Below are 24,590 nucleotides of genomic sequence, written 5' to 3'. Positions count from 1 at the left end.
ACCATTATTGGCAAGAAATGGCAGGAAAGTTCTGGTTCTGATACCAAGGAAAAAGTAAAGATGCTGGTTCTGAAATTAACGTTGTGAAGCTGAAGGAATGAAGTGGAAGGCTCAGACTTTTAATCTGGTCTCTTTTGATTCTCAAAAACCATGCAGCACTTGTGAGTTTTAGCTTTCCTAACTTTTTGCTAAAAGCTTCATGGAAAAGAATTAAGTGTTGGTAGATTTGTAACTATTTTTTATTCTTTTTGCCATGCATTTTGTTTCCTATGGTACTATGTAATTTATTGTCACATGCTTGTATGTCATCACCCTAAGCATTCTTATTAAAAAACTAAACTGAGGCCTTCTGTAAGGCTGTCAGTCCTGTACCCATCCACTGTGAGCCGCTCTTCAGTACCGCCATCTGGCTCAGTTTCATGGCAGTGTGCTACCTCACATCTTTCCTCCTTCTGTGAAATCTCCGTACATGGAGCTAGTGAGCCTTATTGTCAAGGTTGTCATACTTCATATGTTTATATGCTTACTGATTTCTTGCCAAAATTTAGCAGTTGGGTCAAAAACTCTGTATGCCAGGTGCTGAATGGTTTGGAGAAATTTCAGCCAAAATAACTCAGCGTATTCCAAGGACACGGCAGAGAAAAACATGTTGTTTCCCATTGTCTAAACATTCCTGAAAACTTTTTTTTTAGTATGTCTCAATATCCCCCTTTATTGGACCTGATTGCAGATTGGGGATTTGAAGTTTGGCAGGCAGTGTTCCTCTGGTTGTGGATAAGTTTTTAGTAATATCTGTGAACATCGACACATATCTTATTGTAACCTTTCACAAAAATAAATAAATAAATGAAAAAGCCACTGCTTTCCCCTCAGGCTCTATAGAGGTTTCTTGGACGTTAATGTTAACATTTCTGAAAAGCTTGTCCTTTTTTGAGCATGCTCTAGCTTGCTACATGTCCCAACCACAAACAGACTGTACGTGTACAATCTCCTTTGAGTAAACTGGCATTTTGCTCTTCCAGAGCTAAGACACTGAGGAGAGACCTTGTGCTTTGCCTTCTAAGGCATAGATGCTCTGTGAGATGGGTACTTGGGATTGAGGCATCAGCGATGCCTCTGAACTTGCATTCAGACATTATGAAAACCAATCTGTAGAGAGCTTCTGGCTCTACCTACTCAGGCTTCTGACAGGGAGTGATGAGAGCACATAAGGAGAGGGAACGTCCAGATGAGAACAGCTGAGCAGGAGAAATTAGCATTATAGTCATATGGCGAAAGAAAGATATGAGAAGGTATGAGGAAAATTCAGCACTGACTGTACAGATGCACTGGGTCAAGGAAAAAGAGTAAGAACGGAAGACTGAGATTAGATAAGGAATCTGGGATGGGAGACAAATTGAGAAACAGTCTGAGAGGAAGGGGAGAAATGAACTGTATTTAGAGCCAGAAGAGGGAAAGAGGGAATTGGGACTGATTTGGCAGGAAAATTGTATATAAGGAGGGATAGAATGCCAATATCTTAGTATTTCAGTTTGGATAAGGAATATGTTTTTTGAAGCAAATTGCCTGATCGTCCTAACATATTGTTCATCAATTCGCATCATGGAGTGGTCTTGGAGAGCACAGAACTGGATTTTTTGATTGAAGGTAGCTTAGAAGGTGTGCTCCAGAAAAGCACCTAATGTTCTCCTTCAGCTAATGATATGTAATCTATCGAATCAAATTAGAGTTTGTTCAAAGTAAAGCACCTGAAATATGTGCGTAGAGCAGATGCTGGCTCTTCAGCACCAGCTATTTCAGTCTGTAGGTTTATTGCTCCTCTCTTGCACTGCTGGTTATGCAAGCATAGATGGACTAGCACTTGGCAAGCAAGCAAGAGAACTAGAATTTTTTTGCCAAAGTAGTTACTGTATGTTTGTTTTTTAAAGAAGATAATCCCAAGAACAGGGCATAAATACATCTTGACCATTTCTTGTGGCAAGTAAATGTAATGCTTTCTGTTAGTGTCTGTGCCATGTGCTGCAGTACTGAAGAGTGCTGGTCTGCACAGGTGATTTTAGAGAGTGCGCTCTGCAAATGTGAAGTGTGTGTACTGCATGGTTTGAAATGAAGCATTGTTCATTGTATGGTAATTATTTCTGGTTTTTTGTGTTTTTTTGTTGTTGTTTTTCTGAGCTAAAACAAAACAGCTATCTCTGAAACTCTACAGTCTACTGCACTTTCTTATTTCTTGGATGAATACTTGCCACATTTTGTCACTTAGTTTGGCTTATTTGGGGCAATTGTAGTTACTGTAAGGCCTCCTTTACTTTCATCATCTGCTGCCTTACACAGACAAGTTCCCACGTAAGGACATTGGCTATTTCATTCCTTAGTTCTTACTGCCTCCCTGCAAAGCCTGAAAATACTGACTTTTATGTAATTCTGCAGTAAAATGAAGTTAGATATAGCCTTTTTTTCACTACGTGTTTTTGGGGAGCTACAAAGAAGAGTTTTCCATACTACTTCACATAGTTGGAGTCTCAAGTGATTGTATCTGGTAATTAACTTAATTGTTCTGTAGGGTTGATGACTCCTGTCATTTTCAACCAAAACTGTTAAATTGTTCTCAGAGTAACCAATCATGAGCATAAGGCTGGAGAGGGTAGAACTTGAGGACAGAGAGGAATTGCACTTTCTTTTTTCCTATTTCTTTTTCTTCTTCTTTTTTTTTTTTTTTAACCACAGACTTTTAGAGTCAACATACATAACTGCTGTTGTTTTCAGGAGCACACACCTAACGAGTTCAGGTGTTTTTTAAAGAGTATGTAGTTGGCTTTGCAGATTTTTGTCATTGAGCAGGCTAGCGCACACCCCACTTTCTGAAATTAAGCATAATGTCAGAGCAGATGAGGGGAGCCACTGCAAAAAGACTCCAAACAGTTTGAGATTTTTAGTTCCCTTGTGCTGACAGTTGTTCTTGGACCATTGTGTTTTGTGTTTTGAGAGCACAGAGGCCTTCAATCAGACCTGGAGGACCAACAGATAAGTGCTGAGCAAATACACGGGAAGAAAAAGTTTTTATAGGCCTGAAATAAATCCTCTGCCCTGCTATAAGAGAAGAGAGGGAAAAGTCCCAACTGGCCCATATGTGAAACAGTAAATGGGTCCGCCATGACCCACATGGAAAAGTAAATAAAACCTGCTGAATTGGATTGAGCTCAGGAATGTGGCTCCTTTATTTTGATCCTGGGGATTAGCTCCCAGTCTTACCATAGCAGGGAGTCTGATCTTGCTCTCATTGAAATCCAAAATCTAAATCCACATTAACACCATAGAAACAGGATCAAACCTTGCCATCTAAAGTAAAAGCAATCCAGGAGCTTAATCAGCAAGTTCTGTGTGTAGTGTTGTGCACATACATTTGCTGAGAGGGTTGCAGGTTCAAGGCACAGTACATGTTCCATCCAGGAGCTGGAAAAAGATGACCCCATCCTCCCTCAGGAATCTGCACAGTGGAAGCAGTGTTAGGATAGAGAGACAGTGTCTCACTCATCTGTTTCTTAGTTTTTAAGGTGAGGTTTATGACTCTGAAGTCAGATTTTATAGTCCAGTGTTTCTGTACGTTCCAGATGATTTGAGACAAGGTCAGCACTTAACTTTTGAAGATATGTAAGAAACAAAAAAAAAAGGTAATTTGGAATTCTGAGTACAGATTTCAGTGCAGCAGTTTCCTCTTAGGTCTTCTTAAGAGTTAACTAGTTTTAATGATGTAGAGCCTATTTATTTAGTGGAAAATATACAGCTATAGAACCATTTTTAAGTAGTTTGCACACAGCCTTGTGTCCCTTCAAGAATATGAATTTCATTATGTCAGCTGAAGAGCAGAGACCTTTGAAATGCATTGTTTTGGAGCCAGACCTGGGCAGCCATAGCTACCATTTGGTGCGAAGTTTAAGCTGTCCTCTGGAGAAACCAAAAGAGTTGTTTGGGTCAGTTAATTCCTGTTGTCTTCCAATTCCTTATCTCAGTTCAGAATTTCAAACATCTAACCTTTTTCCCCCTATGATTTATTTTATCTTATAAGACTGTCCTAGGTCGTAACCATTTCTGTAAGATGCAAGCATCTCCTATTGCCAGACTTCTTGACAGTTCTGTGGGGCTGAGGAGGTTGAACACTGTTGTGGTGGTGAACTTAATCATCTCCTCTAATGCAAATAAAATCCTTTCTGGTAATATTGTCTCCGCTGCAGAGAAACACCAAATTTAGCACCCCCATGAGACTTTTGGACCATATCAGAGAGTGCTTTGGTGAGGTTGGAATGTCTGTAGTACTGCTAAAAGAATGTGAAGCATCTTGAAAAAAGGGATCAACAAGGCCTGCCGAGGCGAGCAGAGCTTGCTGTAAGGAGGTGGAGGGAGAGCAGCAGAACGACCCTGGTTGTTCTCAGGAGGAGCAGTCCTACACATCTCTGCACATCTGCAAATCTGGCCTTCATCCATTATGTGCAGAATGCCCTTGGTTCCACTTCAAAACAGCAGTTGCATGTGTTCAGAACTGGTAGGATCAGACTCTTATGTGAAGTTTTGTGCTGTAAGCTGCCGTTTGGTTGTCAAGACAGGATGCAATCCCTGACCAAGCAGGGACAGATGGGCCCCTCAAACCTGCTTTCTTTCAAATGCTGTAGAGCACAAATGAATTCAGTAGTTATTTCCTTGCTTAAAGATATACACATCCACTACCTTCTGACTATCTTTAGCAATTCGCCTGATGAAAAACCAAGAAGATATTAAGTGGTTCGGTAGTTAATGTTTTTTCCAGGGCTCCTTAACTGTATTATTGTTCTTACTGTAGTATTTTGCACTCTGGTGGAATACCCAAGTATGAAATTAATAAAGGTCATATTTTATTACATCCAAAATAAATTGTTATATTTAAATGACCTTCCTAGAAATTGGTGATATAAAAGCTGAAACATAAGAAGGTGTTTATTTTAGAAAAAATAATTGCAGTATTTGCTTGATGTATCCCGAACGTTTGGCAGAATTTCATACTTATGCTAAGGAGATGTAAACCAGAAGCTGATAATTTAGCATCTACTATAAAAGGGTTTGGTTTAAAGTGGAATGCAACATTCTTCAACTACTTTTTAGTTCAAACTAAACTCAAATATTCTTCCTCTCTATGTTGTACAACTAATTCTGGAGCAATGTATCACATGTTTCAGCTCATTGTACTTTTGAATTTGCCCCTGATTATATATTCATGCCATTATTGAACAGTGCACTCTCTGTGGAGTCTGCTTGGAAAAGGTTTCTGTTTGCAGGTCCCTCCTGAGGGCAGGACTGCAGCTTGGCCAGACGGAAATGGCATGAAGCCTGTTGGTACTCGTTGTTTGGAGTCTTCTCCCACGCTTTTGTGGAGATCCCTGTCGTGCATTGTGTGTACCCTTTTCTAAGAGCACTGCTCTTGTTGGCATGCTCTAGGTGATTGATTTGATTGCTCACTCAGTTTGCTTGGGCAAATTATAGATTTCTTATGTTTGAAGTGGAAAGTAACTTTCAGCTTTTGTAAAGTGCACTAAAGTGTGTTGTACATCTATATGTGAAGAGGCTATTCAGGCAGCCAAGAACTGTTTTGTATTGACATGTTCTATTCAAGTCTAGTTTGGTTTAAATTTTAAATTGGGGCTCTTACTGGAAGGAATGATCTTATATGGTATGTTAGATGTAGATACTGTTTAATAATATATACATTATAACAAAAATATATTTGCTCTTAACTGGTCTGTAATTGGTTAAGGGCTGGTGTTAAGTAGATGATTTATTTCCTGTAAGTCCTGCCACTTATTAAAGTTGTGACCTGCAGCAGGAAATGAGGTGTGGGCAAAATGAGACTGAACAGCTGCAGTGCTTTGTAAGGGGGAAGCACTACTTAGCAGATTCCTTTTGTCAATTTGGTGATTAGGAAATAAAATTAAGACAACAGAGTGTAAATATACTCTTAATACACTACTGACATTTCAGTTGTTTTTGTTAATGGCAAATAATTTTCCAATAGCAAGAAAGATTTACAAGTCTGTGTGTAGGTTTATAAGGGTTGCAGAGCATAGCAAACAGACTCAGTAGACTCTACTTAATAAAATATGATTATTTTTAATATAAAAATTGTGAAATCTGTGAAATGTTTTCATAGTCACATTTGACAGTTTTCAGTCTAGTTATGTGATGTGCAAATTCCCTGATGCAGGATAACTTCTAAAATAGTTTTTTGATTTTCCTAGGGGAAGAAACCATGATTGCCGTTCCACATGGGAGCCGCAGTGTGAGAATTACACTCAAAGGACCAGCACACCTTGGTATGAGTGAGCAGTTTTTTATTTTTATTCACACACAGAAGATACAAACTGAGCCTTGTCTCTGAACTCATCCAAATTTTAAGAATATGGATAAGATCATAACCTTGATTCCATTCCTGTTGTTAATATCCAGCTTTGACATTGTCTTACAGAACACCAAAGGACTATTTACTAAGTAGAAATAGAATAAAAGAAATGGTACTGGTGGTTTCTTCATTGATCTAAACCAAATAGATTTCGTATAAGGATTCTATAATCAGGTACAATCTTAAAATGCATGCAAACAGCTCCAACAAAATTCTTGTAAATGGTTTTGTGTGGGACTGATAGCACTTAAGTAGGCCAGTGCCAGATTTCTGTTGAAGAGTTTGAGATAGAGAAGGGACTTGATCTGGATTCCCCAGTCCACTACAACTCTTCAAATTCATAAAAGGACCAAAGTTGATAACCTCCATGTCTTGTGGAAAGGAAACTCTGTGATTTACTTCCCTCTTGATGTTAGCACAGTCCTGTGATTTTGCTTTTAGGAAGTAGAAGTGACTGTGGACAATTATGGGCTTGATACTTCAAGCTGTTGGCTAAGTTAGCTTTAATTCAGCTGATCACTTAAGTGCAGGCTTAACAATAAGGATGCAAATAGTCTAATTGAAATTACAACTTTGACCTAAGAGCTAATAAAGCACTTGGTCGACGAGCAGTGTTCTAGAAGAAGTAACTTAAGTAAAATGAGCTAAGGTAAACAAAAGACAAAGAATCTACACAAGCACAGTTTCCTTGTAAAAGTTTTGGTTGTGGTGCCAATGAGAAACAGCTTATTATTCTGTCAGCTTTTCTAGTATTTTCTGGGAGTCTGATGGTAATAACTACAGTAATTTCTTTACCCGTTGACCTGCTTTCGATATAGAACTCTAACCACTTCAATGATAAATACTACTGATATATCAAGCAGTGAAACAAACCATTCATTTAATGTTTGCAGCATTTTATTTTTATTAGCAGCAGTGGAAGGCTTAGTCCAAAACATAGAAATAAAAATGACTTTTATTGCTATGTGATATGTAAACAGAAGAAAGAAATGCATTTTACTTGAAAAACACTCATTTTCTTTGTTTGCTTTGAAGAAAACACCATCATTTCAAAGAAAAAAATAAGACTCTTATTTACAAATAGCTCCAGAATGACTTCTAGGTGTCACACTGATATTAACAATATGAAAAGCATAACTTACCCTTACAATATATAATATTAGTGTAAAAAATATTGAAAGAAATGTATGAGGGTGTTATCTTGACCACTTCCAGTCAAGACTCCTGTTTTGCTATTTCTTAATTAATTCTGCAGAAGAAAGCTGTTGTTTCAACTTCACGAGGAAAAAGAACTGGATTCAGTGGCTCCTGGGGGATTTCTGGAAAGCTCTTGAGGAATGCAGCAGCAACTCGTTAACTAAGTACAGAGTGCTCCTGGCTTCCTATCCAGGGTGGTTCCATAAAGAAGCTGTGGCTTGGCATTACTTTTGTTAGCTAGTTCTCTAGCTGGAAGAGAATTGTGAAATGTTCCTTTAACCACTTCCCCCAGCACATCTGTTTGCAAATCACTGAGGATTTAGGCATTTGTTACCTAAAGTGGCAGAGGCAGAAAAATAAGAGGGAGCTGTTAGAGTAGGGGATGGAAATTGCATTGCTTCCTAGTCAAGATCTTCAAGAACCTTTATTCTAGAAGAGGTGATTGTGTTATTTGCTTGCCCTCATTACTGACTTGCATGTACATTTGAGAGTGTTATTCTTCACTTGGAAAATCTTTGCTTTGCAACTTTATTGGCTTGGTGAGAGTGTGCTGTTACAACTAAATGCAAAACTTACAGAACAATCACTTCTAATTGCAGGCTCTATTTGTTAGTCATGTTCTTCCTGGCTTGTAAGGAGGTGAAGTTAACAGGTGGAGTAGGGGCTGCTTACTGCAGAATTTTGTACTGCCTCCAGTATATGTTTGCTCTTCAAGTAAATGCAGCAATAGCAACATTTGAAGAGCACTATAGAGTATCTGGCACTTTTCCCTTTGTCCTGCGTTATTTTGTGCTTCATCCTGGGCTTTATGGTCTACTCTCGTTCCAGGGAAACACAGCTGCTGGATTAATCAAAAATGGAAAGCTGGTTAGAGAGGTAGTGCATAACAGATCTGAAACAAATAAATGGCCTGAAGGTTGTTTTACAGTCAGCAGCTAATGCTGAAAGACTCATTTCTTTTCAGCTGATATTTTGTTTGTGCTTATGAACACTGTAAGTGTCATCAGATAGCAAAGGTGTTACTTCTGTTTGGGGTTTAGTAAATGGCTTGGTTGAAAATAACCAAATAATATATAAAAAATTGGTTATGAAGAAAACGTTTGTTTCACTGTATTGTTTTCTTGATTTGGACTACAGTATGGCTTTTTGACTGGTTATTTTAGGAGCATTATAATCAAAAGAAAAACTGGAAGTTCTCTGAAACTAATCCTCCATCAGAAGAAACAGGAAAACCAGAAGCTAATATTTTTACAAGTGGCCAATGCTAGATAACCAAGTTCATGAACTTAGGCAGGTTACATTTCACTTTAATAAATATTGAAGCTCTTTTCCTCTTTTTGTCAATTTTCAGAGATTTGTATTACTTGACAATATTTAGCCATAAATCTTTGAATTACTTTGTCTTCAAAGAATTGCTAGGAGGACAGTGTTGCTTGTGTTTGCCAAAGAATGCATTGGTTTATTTGGGTCCTCTGTCATGCATTTTATGCAAGTAATTTGCACAATAAAGAAAATTTTGGAGCAGGAACATTATATGCTCCTCCTTGCACTGGAAGCAAGAGCCATTTCCCTGGAATTCTTCTATGTATCTATATGCCATTATGGATGCTTTTGCAGTGGCTCCTCCAGCTGCAGGCATTTCCTTGGGAAAACAGTTTTTTATTTTTTGTTCTGACAAAAGAAGTAACACAAAGTGAGACAGCTGTATGTCTTCAGCACCAGTGATTATCTTGTCAGGCATGGGTGACTACTTGAGAATTCCCTGTCCTTGTGACTCTGTGCATCTGAATCTTTGATCCTAGTGGAGATGTGTTGGACAAGGGTGTGCTTTGATTCCCAGAGATTTATTTTTTCTCTGACAAAATTGATTCATCTCCATATTCCTACCCTATGACCAAGGTAAAGTCATTTTGTAGAAATATGTCCTTTTTTAAACTTCCAGCCATGCATGGGATCTTTGCTGTATCTGTGAGTAGTGGAACCTAATACAAAAAAATCAGAGATAATGTTGGTGCTGGATTTTATCATATAAGACATCTGCTAATTCAAGAAGTACACATGACATTTAAAATCACTTCAAAGCAAGACTTAATGTATTTATGTAGGTGTCCATCAAGTCTCCAAAAGGGTAAATTCCATTATCTCACATCAGCTTTAAATGATGTTCAGTGTGTTTGCCCGTTTCTAAGGAAATTAGTGAACTATTTATACCATTTACACAAATGCTCTTGGGAATACTCCTGTCTAGGCAAAGTGTTGGGCCTGTTTTCCCAGGTTCCTTTGCTTTCAGTGAAAATAATGAATTTGGTCAGTTTTGCCTCATTCTGATTTTTCACATAATTTTTCTATGCTTTTTTATTATTTATTTTGTTTTACAGATCTTTCCTTATGTCTTCAGGAAAGCTTTCTCTTCTCAGTATGTTGTACAATTGTGTCATGGGCTCTGCTAGTCCTTGATTTTTAGATTTTCTACTCAATATCTGATACTATAGATAAAGTTTCTGAGTCTGATTCACTTTATTATTACTATTATTATGAAATCAATTTGTAATTATTTTAGAAATATATATGTTTTTAATTTAAGTGGCTTATTAAAGATAACCTACTGCTTGCCAGATTGTTCTTTTCTCTGACTGGCTGTTTTTTTCTCCCATTTTTAAGAGTCCATGTGTTTTATTGACCAAATGAAAAGAGTCCTTCCTAATTTTAAGGATGTTTAATTTTCATAAATCAATCTGAATAGGGACAAGGAGGAGTATATATAGCTTATTAGTGCATTGTATTGTATGCATTTCTTGAAAAAATCATATTCTGCATTGCAAAATAACAACTGTAATTCTTTCAAAAAATGAACAGTTGAAGGGGGAATTCTCCATTATAGTCTGAGTAAGAAACAAGGGATGTTCTTAATTCAAAATCAGTTCAGAAGAGTCAGTCAAAAGGAAAACCAGTTTATCTTAGGCTGTCTCTGAAGATCTGTCTACACACATTACATGATGTAAACAGTATTGGGTCGTTGTAGCCGTGTTCACACAGTATAAGCTTACAACATTTGAAACAATTATAAAGATGCTTCAGAGCAACATTTCTGCTTTTATTTGTCTTGTCTGGATGTTATTTATTGGTATGAAGTTAATCAGTTTGGATACAGCTTCATCCATGACAGGCTTATATTAGTATAGTCAGCTCTTGTTTGTGTAACATACGGAAAGTATAGAATTAAGTGGCTAACTGGAAAATTCATCGATGCAGAGGACATAAAGCTGAGCTATGGTTAGTAGCTCTGATGAAGGTGGAGTCTTCAAGTATGATTCTCACACTGGCATTCATCTCGCCTGGCTAAAACACAGCAGGGTATCAGCAGAGTGGCTGTGCTGCTCCCTGACCCACATGTCAGATGAGCTATAAACAGAACAGCCTTTGTATCCATAAATTCAAATGATCAGAAGTTGTTAATGCAGCAGTTTCACTGAAAATTAGTTTTAAAAGCAGTTTTCATACTGACAGTAATATGCCGTCCGTGCCTTTCTCGTAAACTACCCTGATAGATTGTAACCCAACCATTGTATTTCAGGTGACTTGCTGTATGCATTCACTGTGTTATGCAGATCCCAGAAATTCTAATTTCCTTAAGTATATCTTCTTTTAGCTTTGTCTGCTTATAGTTCAGTCGATTTGCTGGAAATGACTCAGTCCTAAAATGCTTCGTCTGTCTTCTGGAAGCTGTGGTCTGTTAGTTTAATCTGTTTCCAAGGAATGCAGTACAGCACAGAAAGGGTTTTCATCACCACCTGTTTTGAGAAAGGGACATCTCTCAGGCAGCACTGCAGCTACTGACCTCCTGGCCTTGCTTTTTGCTAATATGGGAAATACTTGGAGTTAAGTGAATGACCTCTGCAGTGAGCAGAGTTACACAGCTTTTGAGGTGAGTAGTGAGCTTGATGCCATTCAGACCTCTCTGGACACTGATTACTGAAACTGCTGGGCTCTAGTTGTTTCAAGTATAAATTAGTTTTTGAAATGTATTGATTCTATTAATTTTGTGAGTTTCAACTTGTCCTGCTGAATGTATTGATTTATAGATGTATAGAGTGCTTTTCTAGGAAAAAATGTCTCCAAAGAGCTTTTGGTATGGAAGAATAGTGTGATCCTGTACTGACATGTCACACAATCATGCATCGACCTATAATCTGAAGTGGCTAACATTCTCACAGTTACTTGGTATATTCTTTAATGCATATATTCTGCTAATACTTGCAATGTAGAGTTGCAAGTGTTACTTTCTGACTTCCCTGAAAAGAAAAAATAGCCTGTCTAAATTTACAAATTGCGTGTTTCCTCCCTAGTTATAGAGTCAAAGACACTACAAGGAGACAAGGGAGAACACAGCTTTGATGAACCTGGAACATTTGTCATAGAAAATACAACTGTTGAATTTCAGAAGACTACAGACAGGGAAATCATAAAGATCCTAGGACCTCTTGGTGCAGATTTCATTATCAAGGTGGGATGTCTGTGTGTACAAATCTACAAAGATATTGCAAGTATATGCAGCAGAGTAAGGAGCTGTCAATTGGGTTGTAGCAATACAAGAAATCGTTTAGATAGTAAATAAGGAATCTTAATTAAAACCCAGAGGTAATTTATACTAATCACATCCTGACAAGTTAAAATGTTATTGAGGTCAATGTCACTGCTGTAGTAGAAAGCACAACAGGATATTTAATGGTAAAAATGTCCTGGACTTTTGTTTTAGATATTACTGAAATATTGCTGTGCACTGTACTGATGTTAATCCAGTTGAAGACTGCCACCTGCTGAATCTCAACGTTGCTTCCTGTAGCACCCTAAAATGACTCAGACAACTGATAGTCCAGTTACTGACTGTTTCTAATCCTTTTAGTTTCTGTTATACACAGACCACGTATCAGTGTACTGTCTCCAGTATGTGCATTTTTAGCTGTGTAGAAATTTACCAATATTTAACTGACAAAGGAAGGCAGTCGTCCCAGTTTTCCATGGGAAATGGAAGATGATTACTATCACCTCACTTGCCTTTATTTTTCTTGTTGTAGAAACAGACTTTCAGTATTGTTTATTATTTTGCATCTCCAATATCACATGTGCTTTTAGACCTGCCAAAACATGAACCATTATGAATAGGTCAGTTCTAGTTCTCCCTATACAGAATACTTAATGTTTTGCTGATAAGGTAAAACAAAAAAATGCAACTGGGAACTTTGTCAATGAAGTATTGATAATAAAATAGTGATATTATTACCTTAAATAATTTGATAAACAAAGTGACGTACAAATTCTTGACTACTGGACATTTAGATTTATTGGATATTCTTGAAGTTTTATGCCTGTTGTCATAATACTGTCTGCACAGTTTCTACCTATGAATTCTGTTTTGAAATGTCATAAACAATTGAGTACATTATACACATGTCTTTTAATGGAACTTTCTCTAGACCAGGTACTCTGGATCGAAAGACAGTGTGGTTCAATTCTTTTTCTATCAACCTATCAGTCATCAGTGGAGACAAACGGAGTTCTTCCCCTGCACAGCGACATGTGGAGGAGGTAAGTAATGGCGGTTTTTAAGGTGTGTTTACTTGTGAAGATTGAAAGTTGCTGATTTACAGCTTTCATCTACATGTTTCTTGATTAAATGTTTGTGTTTCTTTGCACTTTGGTGGTGGTTCTTCTTCTTCAAAAACATTGATGACAGAGTAGAAAGGAAGTTGTTCTTTTCCTCAGTTAATATAACTTTTTATCTTGTATTAATGGAAGTCATGTTCTCATAATTGGATTGATTGTCAAATCTTCAGATATAAAGACATGTCATTTAGAGTGGAAAATAACAATTCCTAAATGATATTTTAGGAAAGTAAACAAATAAATACAATGAAAAAATAATCAGAAGATTAAGAGAAGGAGGTATTTCTGACAGCAGTGGTGGACATGAGGGGCAGTATTAGAACACTTTATTTCGAAACTAACTACGAAGAAAGCAGAATGAACAGAATTTAAGAACCAATTACTATCAACACCCGTGGCTCTGGAAATGTGGTCTTGATAGTAGTTAGAAGATACTGCACTGTAGTTTCTACTCCTGTTTTAATTACTACTATTTATACAATGGATGAACTGCAGCTTTACTGCTCAGCCAAGTAAGCCCACTATTTGTCAAATCTGGTTCTTCAAAGAGCATTGCCTTGTCATGGGGGGAATTGCTGACATCATAGACACTTATTTCCCTTGAGTCAACATTACCCAGATCACCTGAAGAACAAACTAGGAGATCCTGCAGCAATACTGGCATAGTGATTTTGTGATTTCCTTACCCAATGCAGATATAGTCTAAATAGTTACTTGGGACATGAGTTAAAAGTGTTAAGGATGTTTAAAGCAGAGACTCTGGGGAACTTTTGCCAGACCATCCATTTTGATACTTGCACCATGTTTAGAACATGAAATGCAGCCCCATAGGAAACTTCTGCATCTTTTAAGATACCTGGTTTTGTGAATTGTTAGCAGCAATAGCTGTTCTCTGAGCAAAGAATTGTAGACTATCTTGAGTTGGAAAGGACCCATGAGGGCTGCAGAGCCTAGCTTCACGGAGCCTGGCTTCACGGAGAGCTGCTCAAAACTCAAACCCTATGCTACAGACACCTGTGGCCCTGCAGGCTGCACGCAGACTGCGGAAGTTGGTGATAATCCCTGCCATCTGCCCCATGCCATCATGGCAGCAGCTCCTCCGTGCAGCCTGGCCTGGCCAAAACAATTTGCTTTTCTCAGTGCAGCCCCGGAAAGCGAAAAGGTTGGACACCACTGTGACTTACAGCATTGTCCAAATGCTTCCTGACCTCCAGCAGCGTGGAGACCTGATCCTCACACCGACCCGCCCCTCCCCTGATGCAGCTCCATGCCGTTCTCTCTTTGAAATTAGTCAGTATTTTCAGTAGCTGCATTTGTAGCTGCATATCCATAATCTGAATCTGGTATCTTTGTCAGCAGAGATTGACATTGTTGACAGCAGTCTTGAGAGAAGAGAGGCTGGTGAGTGAAGAAGCACAAAACTGAGCTAATACTACCCACAGAACTAGGAGTCTTAGGGATGGCATATTACTGAGGCATGCAGGGGAGTTGTATTGCAGCTGCCTGACTTAAACCTGTAATCTGGAATCAGCATGCCGCCATTCCTCACTTGAATTAAAATATGTTTAATTCTGTAATCTTCATGTGTGGGGAGAGTATGTTGCAGGGACATATCAGAAAGCACAGGCAAGCTCGAATGAACAAGAAAATTTAAAAATTTCATTTATTTTGTTTGCAAGTGGCATATCTTCTGGGTCCTTTCAGTGCTTATGAGAACAGGAACATGCTTTGAGCACTGGAACTGCTTAGTTCTTCTTTATGGTTATCACCCTCATGCATGATGACACTTTGAATCAGCCAAGAGACACAGAAACGAAGCCATTGATATATGATACTATAGCAATTTCAGTAGACACTGGCTCTTGAGCTGTTAGTTTATTGACTCCATTTGGATTTTCATTCTTGTGGTTTCAAACTTTTTTTTCTTTGCACATACCAGAACATCCTCCTTCTCTCCTCACGTTAAGTCCAAGTCAGTTTCTCTGAATGAGCCTTTTTCTTCTTAGCCAAAAAAGAAACCCAATGGTTTATGAAACTCAGATTCCTTCTGTTAACCAGTCTTTCCACGTATTTATTTTTTTTTCACCGAGTAGTTACTTCAAGTTTTCTGTTGTTGGCTCTTCAACTAGGAATGTTCTTGAAACTATTTCTTGGTTTTCTTCAGTTTAACTGAGCATAGTTTTTGAATCTCATCTTCAATTTCTCTGGCTTTCTGATTTAAGGTTGTTGTTTTTTCTTTTTCGTTTTCTTTTTTTTTTTTTTTCAGCATGCATGACCATGTAATAAAGCTCTCACTAACATACACTTTAACTCTTCCTTGGGGGAGGGCTGTTATAAATCATGGAATGTGTAATAGAACCATATGACTTTGTAGGGTTGGCTTGTGACAGGTGAGCTGTTCCATTATGTCACATGTGACACATTTATGTATGCTTTTACTTGTATCCTTAGAGTATTATTAGAGTAATGTGTAAGAGTCTCATGTAGAATTAGGATAAGTTAACATAACTGTTGCACTGAATTACCTTCAATGAAAATCTAGCCCTGAATGCTCCTGTGCAACGTTTCCTTTTTTAAAAGCAAACCAAGGAAAAATAATACTGGAAATTAACTCTATGGAACCACAGTGTTTGGAGCGATTTGGAGGGGAGAGTGGTAAAGGGAGAAAGAAAAATCTTCTTTAATTTATCTCCATTATTACAATTTAACTTTGCTTCTGCATTAGGTTATCAGCTTAATTCTGCTGAATGTGTGGATATTCGTCTGAAGCGGGTTGTTCCTGATCATTATTGTCATTACCACCCAGAAAATAAGAAACCAAAGCCCAAGCTAAAAGAATGCAACATGGATCCTTGTCCTTCAAGGTATGTATGAGAAATAACTTAAAGTACATGCTGTTGTCATTTACTAAGGAACAAGTTGTCATATTTAATTAATTTGGGTTTTTTTAATCTTTACTCAGTCTTGGTTGATTACTGCATGCATTGAAGGCTGGCATCAGGCACCATTGTCAGTGGGTTTGTAGTATTTCTGAAGTGTTGTGCACTACGTGGTTTTGCATTATACCAATATTACGAGTTCCTGTTAGCCCTTTCTTCAAAGGCTAATTTTATCTTCTTTATTTTATTAAGTGTTATGGCACTGGTGTGAGGTGTTTATGATGATTTATGAGGAAAGATTGTATACCAGTTTTTTGATTTTATCAATCCTGCCATTCAGAACTTTTCATTACAAACAGGCAGTTTGTAATGAAATCAAGTTTTGCTTATAGTTTATCCCGGTTTATTCATTTATCTACCAAAAAGTCTCTTTTTTTTTTTTTTTTTGTACTGCAGAGTTGACAATAATTGAAGTTTGGGACTTTGTTCTTTTGTGTGTGTGTGTGTGTGCATGTATTTTTTTGTTGTTGTTGTTAGTATTACTTTTACATTAAGAATAGAAAAAAATTATTAATCGTGGTACAAACAGAGCAGAATATTATTGCCAAATTATAAAGGCGGTATACATAACTTGTATTGAATTGCACTACAGTATTTCAAACTAACTTTTGGATTGTCTGATGAGGTTTCCTGGCTATGCTAAAAGAATCTTAAAATAACATCTCAGTATCAAGTCCCAGAACCTCACAGTAATATGCCAGCTGGATGAACTAGAGTTATATGGAAGAATAAAAGGAAACACACTCAATGGATTTCATTTCCTATAGCTAAACTGTCCATTTCCTTTCATTCCTGCTGAACATAATCGTTGATAGTGACCTCTAACAGTTATAGATGTGCAGGATTTCAAGACTTTTTCCTGGATAGCTGATCACTCTATGGAGTGGTAAGACTTCAGTAAAGCTTAATGGCAACAGGTGCCAAATATTGCAAAGTTGGATTGGGAAAATAAGAAAGGGTTTAATTCTTTTTCCTTTCAAACTTACTGTATACAGACAGAAAAAGAGGACTACTACTAGATAGAATGCCATATTTCTTAGTATTGGAAGTAAGGCTTTATGCTGGCAATTCAAGCAAACTGCTGTAGAAGGATCCTAAGAACCATTCAAACCTATCTAGAATTAATTCTGAGCTGCATTTATTTCACTGCCACACATGTTCCTCAGAGGTCTTCATTACAATATAAATATGTATTTCTTGTTAGTAAAGTAGCACAGTTCTCTGCTCAAGCATTCCTTCTTTCGTTCTTTTTCTTTTTTTTTTTTTTTTGTGGAATTACGTGGAGAAACTGTATGGTGAATAGATGTGTCTCTCTCTCCAGAAAGTTTAAGATTGTATGAGTCATTGTTGGCTACAGAGGTAGGTAACATGCTGTGAATGTAAGATTCCCTCGTTTCACACTGGGAATTAATTACTTGAAACATGATTGTGTGTAAGTATGTATGTAGTTGCTATTGAGCCTTGGATATAAGAAATAATGCTGCAATATTTATTTTGTTGACAGTGATGGATTTAAAGAAATCATGCCATATGATCACTTCCAGCCACTTCCTCGGTATGTACAATCAGAACAGCGTATGTTTCAGTGTAATCCCAGTTTTGACTGTAAGTTCATTATTTGAGTACTTACATCATTGAATGTTGTCTTATGATGCTTTTTGCTGTAAGTAGCAAGTTCATAACAAAATCCTGTATTTTGATTTTGAATCTTGCACTTTGGGTAATTAACCTAGCAGTAAGAGGTTAGTATGCTCTTGAAAATATCAACTTGAAAGACTTCAGCAAAGAGTTGTTCCCCTAATCCTTCTCTTGCTGTGCTGCCAAGAAGGGCATCTCCTTTAAAATTCTGTATGGATTCTTTTACTGAAAGATTTTTAGTCTGAAGATGAATGCAGTGAATATATCCACAAATACAACTGGTCTTCCTGTGTTACAGGACTCTTCGGTTCCCCTTCACTTATTTACTATTTAGACTTACACTCTAATGACATCAAGGTTGACATGACAGTTTAAAGACACTCTGTTGTCTAAATGTCTACTGACTAAAATTAGAGCAAGAGTACAGATAAATGCCTTTTATTTGTTCGTTTTTTTCTTCTTTTTTTTTTTATATCTCCCATCAGTCACAAAACTGTAAGGTATATCTGAAATGTTTAAATGTTTTATAAAGATGTTTGTACTAAAAAGCATTGAGCCAGACTTAGTGTTAATGTAAAGAATTATAGTCAGTGGACTTAGATGTGTATTTATCCTAACTGAAGCACTGCTTTAGAATACAGCGAAATGAATAATGTATATTTTTCTAAATGACTAAAGATGTGAAGTAATGAGAATGAAATCATAGATTTGCATGGCTCAGTGGAGCTACTGATTACAGCTGGTATAAATGGGCAAAGTTTATTTCCGTAACAATTTACGCTTGCTGTGGATCAGCTCTCCTGTGATGTATTCTGGCTTTCATACACTGGTCGGGATCTTTTCAGTTACATCTTTATCCCGTGAAGTTCTGTAATTGTTCTGTCTCTCTCTCCTTCCATTTCTTCTGCCAATTCTTCTGTCAGTTCCTTTTTGTTCAGATCTCCTCGGAAAGTCAGCACAATTTATTTTCACGAGTATTTCATCTTCTGAACCACTCAGCTGGAGACAAGCTGAAAGAGAAATTTAATCCCCTTTCTGTGCTGTACTGTGCTCAGCATATTTGCATGACACTCTGGTGAGATGGATTATGTCTGTGATAAAGCTGTGGGCAGGTTCTCTTATTTCAAATATCGAGAACTACAAAGACCCACCTCATTTCAACACCTCTATGTGTACCATCAGAAGAAGTCATGGTGTTTCTGTGCAGTGCTCAGGAGTAAGAACTGTAAGATGGCAGCAAGTGGCCAAGCTGGGCTCAGAGTTCATTCCATTAGGATGGAAAGAGGAGAAATTGGACAGACTTATTCACTGTGCTCCTTCCACAGGGAAGATGCATGAGTAAACACATCAGAGGTTTAAAGGCACCACTTCTTCCTGAAATTTCTGAAATACTTGCATCAATGAGGTGAATCTGGTCCAGTGTGGATGTAAGTCTTGCTTCAATGTAGTGAGGTGTTCCTTCTCTGTGTTGTTGCCTGTAAAGCAATTGCCTTGTGTCAGTTCTGCAGGGCTTTTTCTGCCTATTTTTTCTGCTTTCTTTTTTCTTACCTGTTCACACACTAACCCAAAACTGTCCTTGCAAAGCAGGCAGAAAACAAGTGTTGTAGATATGCTTGAGTAAAGCTGTACAGACTACCTCACCTCCACCAGCAATCATACATCACCCTCCTACATAACTCAAGGGCCATCTGCAGTCCTGTGGCATTTACCACTACTTGCCCGTTCACACAAGGAAGTTGTGGGAAAATCATGGTGCACACCACAAGATCTTGAAAGAGTTCTCCTGTGGCTAGAGTTGTAAATGCCCCACTGAAATATTTTTACAGATGGAGAATTCTTTTGAAATAAATAGAAAAATTTCCCAGGATGAAAATTTTCTTTTAAAGCTTTTGGAATGCCTCCATTTATTTCAGACTTGTTGGACTGTTGAGAATCCCTTGACAGCTGTGGGTTCTGGAAAGTATCTCCTTGACTGCCTGTCCTAGACCCCCTTTTCCCCAGTAGCCATGGACCTCACTCCATCTTGAAAATGCTTTTGGGAGTATGGGATCTGGAGTGTGTTTGAAACTGATGAGATAAAGAAAAACAACTATAAAACTTTATGCTATAAACACTTATGAGGCTAGTATTACACATAGCACAGTGAGCCTTATATATATAAATCCATGAGCTGCTAATTCATCGAACAGTTAATTGCTCTTTAGTTCCTGGCTTTTTCTTTTCTTTTCCCTTTTTTTTCCTGTCTTTTCCTTTTTTGTTTTTTGTTTTTTTAAAGAAAATGATTTAACACTGGACATTCATTTAAAGAAAAGTGTATTTTACGATAGTGATATGATATCTATGCATACAACCTTATTCTGAATGCTTCTGAGTGTATAGTCTGGTTAACGTTACGTGGCTTGCTCTCTGTATTATGCTCATTTTCCTATTGACCTTAGACATGATTAATGTTTTCATAGGAATGCTTAAAACAGAAAGTATCATTGATTTACCTGTTGTATCACAGAAAATGTGTAATGTTTATTTAAATTTAACTAGGATTGTAGTACTTTGTTCCATCTGCTCCAAGACTATGACTTCCTCTTTGAGATGGCTGTGTTACTCCTGATCAACTGATTTTGGTGGGGTATTGTAGTTACTGTGTCCATTATTCATAATGGATGTGCTTTTTATACATAATCCTCTGTGAATCCCTGCAGAAGTCAGATGAATAATTTTTAGCAAGACATTGATGAATTGTAAGATTTGGTCCAAAACTCAACCATTTTCCAGAGTTTGGCTTTAATTTGAGTGGATGGTGGGACGAAAACAGGAGGTAAAGAGTGAGAAAAATACATAGGGCTGAGTGTATGCTATAGATAAATGCTATGACAGAGGCTTGTAATCTGTAAGCGTGGCAAGAATGGGGCACTGAGATTTGTTTTTGTTGCAAAATAATTAAATATACATTTATGCTAAGACTGAAAAATAAATGAAACAAAGCTTGTAACCTAAACAACTCCATGTAGTTCTCACTTCAGATGGTAGTTTCCATCAGCAGTTTCCATCTTTACATCTAAGACCATGGGTAAATTTTCATTTTAAAGACATTCTTTCCCACCAGTTTGTATGTCATTCCTCTGCTGGAAGCTGCTAAACCATAGCTCTGCTAGTTGGCAGGGCTTTTTGAGTTTTCCTTAATCTCTGTATCTCCCTGCTTCAGAAGAAATCAGGTAGGTTACTTGGAGTGGCTGCAATGGTTAAGTAGCTGCCTATTGCTTGTAGCAAGTTGAAAAGACTGAATGCAAACTCATTCAATGGCATTTTAAATGTAGGCAGGAAAACTCTTGCAGAACTGCAGTAGTAAGCAGCCAAATGGTATCCATCACAACATAATATGTTCAAGGTCCTTAAGGATGAGGACATTTTGTGCTGAAATAGCTGATTTTTCCCAAAACAAGTATTGGAGTTCCCCCAAAATGCTTTCCTGAACAAATTTTTAGGAGCAGTCTGCACCAGTGTGGGCAGTAGTGAGCAGCTGTGGGTAACAACATCCTCAGTCACCAGTCTGTTCTGTATCTGTACTTCATATAATCTCAAGTACATATGCTTCATGTTCTCTGACAAATGTAAGAAAAATAAACCGTGAAAAATATTGTATTTAGGTGATGCAGAAGAATGAATGAAAACGATTCCAGTAATCAAACTCAGTATATTTAGGAACTTAAATATGATAATTAGATTTTCAATTATGTGAAGCTTACTTAAATTTGTCCTATTTGTGTTTTCATTTTACGCATGAATTTAAGCCTGGAATAATGTAATGCAACTCTATAATTCAATGTTTGTATTAAATGTGTGGTAAGAATTAAGAAACAAAAAATAATGTAATATAATTACATTGAGATTAGATTCAGTTTTTCTGCACTTTTAATAGAGGTTAGTAGAATAAAAAATAGCCTTGTTTTTAATCTACTAGTCTTTTTTTCCAGGTGGGAACATAACCCTTGGACTGCATGTTCAGTTTCCTGTGGAGGTGGCATTCAGAGGAGAAGTTTTGTGTGTGTAGAGGAAACCATACATGGAGAAATTCTGCAAGTGGAAGAATGGAAATGCATGTATGCCCCTAAACCCAAAGTCATTCAAACCTGCAATCTGTTTGATTGTCCTAAGTGGGTGGCAATGGAATGGTCTCAGGTAAGTTGAAAGTGTTTTAGACTATTATCCTTTTCTTAAAGAAAAAAAGAGAAAAAGAAAAAGCATCTAATCTTGTGTTATCATGTATGAGTACAGATTTACAGGAAAAATTACAGGCAAAATTCATTGCGTTTCATGGGATAAGTTTGTTCTAATTAACCTGGCCTGATAATAATAATTTAAAAAAAAGTTAAGGTGTCTTTGTAGATAAAAATACATGTTGAATTACTTATGCTTCTTTATTTCCTGCTTTACAAAGAGGAGAAATTAGAGTAAGAGGTCAGACTCCTTTGCAATCAGGTTGTTTGTTTCTCGGTTCTTGATAAATGTAATCTTTCACTCCATGTAAAAGCTAAAGGCGTGGCTGTCTAGTGGCTGATGTATTGCAAGGGTGATTTTCCAGCATTCTTACCTTTCATTATAGTAACAGGAACATAGAGCCAACTCATCTTGGCTGTAGTTATCTGATAGTCAGATAGCTCAACACTTCTGTAACTACTTAGTTCATCCAAATGACATCACTGACTTGTAGTGAAGAAACAGTTCTCACAGCACGTCTGACCCAGCTTAAACTGAAAATGACCACTCTGAGAGAGCATATTCTCAGTACACAAACGCCTCTGCTTTAGATGGTTGCCAATCAGATAAGCTTTAGAGAGCCCCAATAAGCCACTTTCTTTCCAAAAATAAGCATTTCTTCAAACATCAGTCTTCTCTTTATTCACCCAAAAATGCAAGGTCATAGTCATATATCTGATATCTGATTAATTCTGGAAAGACTTAAGTAAACATATAATCAGTATTTCAAATTTGCTTTTCATCAGTATTTATAAATAAAATAAAAGAGAGAGTGAGATGGTTGCTTTATCTCCTGCAGTGCACAGTGACATGTGGACGAGGTTTACGTTACCGTGTAGTGCTGTGCATTGACCACCGTGGGCAGCATGTTGGTGGCTGTAATCCACAACTTAAACTACACATAAAAGAAGAGTGCATCGTGCCAATACCTTGTTACAAGCCAAGAGGTAAATGGAACTTCATTGGAGTCTGTTATTCTTTTACTTTTTTGTTAAGAGAATTAAAAGCCCCTAGTAACCTCTCAGAAATGCCAGAAGCTGGAATTTACTGGGGCTTATTTTAGTCTTGGCAGAAACAGATATTTTAATTATTGGTGCTAGAAGTGTCCTGCTGATTTTTGCTGATAATGTGGCCAGGCAGTCGTAAGGTGAACATGTAACTGTACCTATACAACTTGGTCAGACTGGGAAAACCAGAGTTAATGAGTTCAAGATGGTAAGGAAGAGTTGTTCAGTAACAACTTGAAATACGAATGATGCTTGCATGTATCAGCTGGGATGTTGCTCTTTTGCATCTCATTAAAATTATCAGTCTTCTGTGTGGGCCTCTTCAGTTCATTAAGTTATAAATATTTTTTGTATATTTACCATGTTTGTCACAATTATGTGAATTGACAAATATTCTCTGAAAGAGTTGATATGATCTAGAAAAGTAGATGTGAAGGTGAAAGGAAAAACAAAGATGGGAAGACTGGGAGGAAGTAATATATTTTGTCCTTTACTCATTTCTGTCCCTCTGTGCCCAGAAAATTTTGGTTGGTGCTACTTTTGTTCCTTTCAGCTTTTATTTCAGCTTTAAGACTATGTTTCAGACACTCACTGTAAAGATTTACTCAAAGAGTGCAAATTATCTGCAGACAGCTTAATGTTTCTCTTTGGGATGTTGTCAGGCTCTAGGCTATTCTTCAAGCATGAAGAATTCAGGGTTAAACCATGAGGTGGAAACCAGCACTGAAAATTAAAGAGCTTTCTGGGATTTTAGTTTGGAGGTGGTCCTCAACTGTCTAATGTTGCCCCAAGAAAAGGCATCACAGAAGTTTGGGATACGTAGGCAGATTTAAAAAAAAAAAAAAAAAAAAAGCTAGAATTTTTTTTTTTTTCCTAATTATTATATTGAATTCTGTATTTGGGAAAGCTAGCTAATTTGATTAGCAAAAATAATTTATCTAATGGAAATCTTTTAATGAGGGCAGTCTATGTGGAGAACAACCTATTTTTGCTTTAGATGGGCTTGTAAATTTCTGATTGGTTCAGCTGTAAAGTTACATTATGGTGATGATACATCACACAGATAAGCTACAATCTAATAGGAAATGCCCGTGCTTGGGGAAGATGTGGAGAAGAAATCAAAGGCTACATAGGAATTAAAATCGGATTATTGGTAACCTCTCAGTAAAAAATGGTATCAGGATGGAAATATCCTAATAAATGATGTTTTATTTTCCACCGTATTCTAAAAATTGAATAAGTAGATCAATAGGCAATGTACAGTATGAAGTGCTAAGGTATATAATGCTAACATCTACTTGTCATCTCACTTTTTGGAGGAATAACCTAGTGTTGTTTATTTTTTCTTGACTAGAAAAAAGTCCTGTGGAAGCAAAATCCCCATGGTTTAAACAGGCACACGAAATGGAGGAGACCAGAGCAGTCTCAGAAGAGCCAACGTAAGTACATTGTCTTATAGAGTGAAGA

The 24,590-nt window shown here is 37.3% G+C and overlaps 1 protein-coding gene across 12 annotated transcripts in view; it reads left to right on the top strand.

The window, feature by feature from the left end:
* Positions 1–24,590, top strand: part of ADAMTSL3 (ADAMTS like 3) — a 187,977-nt gene that overhangs the window by 116,384 nt on the left and 47,003 nt on the right. For all 12 annotated transcript variants that reach the window (XR_008203655.1, XM_052671550.1, XM_052671546.1 and 9 more), the window contains 8 exons: positions 6,264–6,338; positions 11,968–12,125; positions 13,096–13,207; positions 16,011–16,149; positions 17,729–17,779; positions 21,834–22,038; positions 22,916–23,063; positions 24,478–24,562. Coding sequence is in view for 11 of the 12 variants with exons in the window: in XM_052671550.1 (XP_052527510.1) it covers positions 6,264–6,338; positions 11,968–12,125; positions 13,096–13,207; positions 16,011–16,149; positions 17,729–17,779; positions 21,834–22,038; positions 22,916–23,063; positions 24,478–24,562 (973 nt within the window). In the remaining variant the exon portion in view is untranslated. The remainder of the gene's footprint in view (positions 1–6,263; positions 6,339–11,967; positions 12,126–13,095; positions 13,208–16,010; positions 16,150–17,728; positions 17,780–21,833; positions 22,039–22,915; positions 23,064–24,477; positions 24,563–24,590) is intronic.

This window comes from Tympanuchus pallidicinctus, unplaced genomic scaffold (assembly GCF_026119805.1).
Source record: "Tympanuchus pallidicinctus isolate F22 unplaced genomic scaffold, pur_lepc_1.0 scaffold12, whole genome shotgun sequence".
Taxonomy (NCBI): Eukaryota; Metazoa; Chordata; class Aves; order Galliformes; family Phasianidae; genus Tympanuchus; species Tympanuchus pallidicinctus.
Note: the sequence above shows the minus strand (reverse complement) of the source record. Positions and strands in the feature narration are given on the sequence as shown.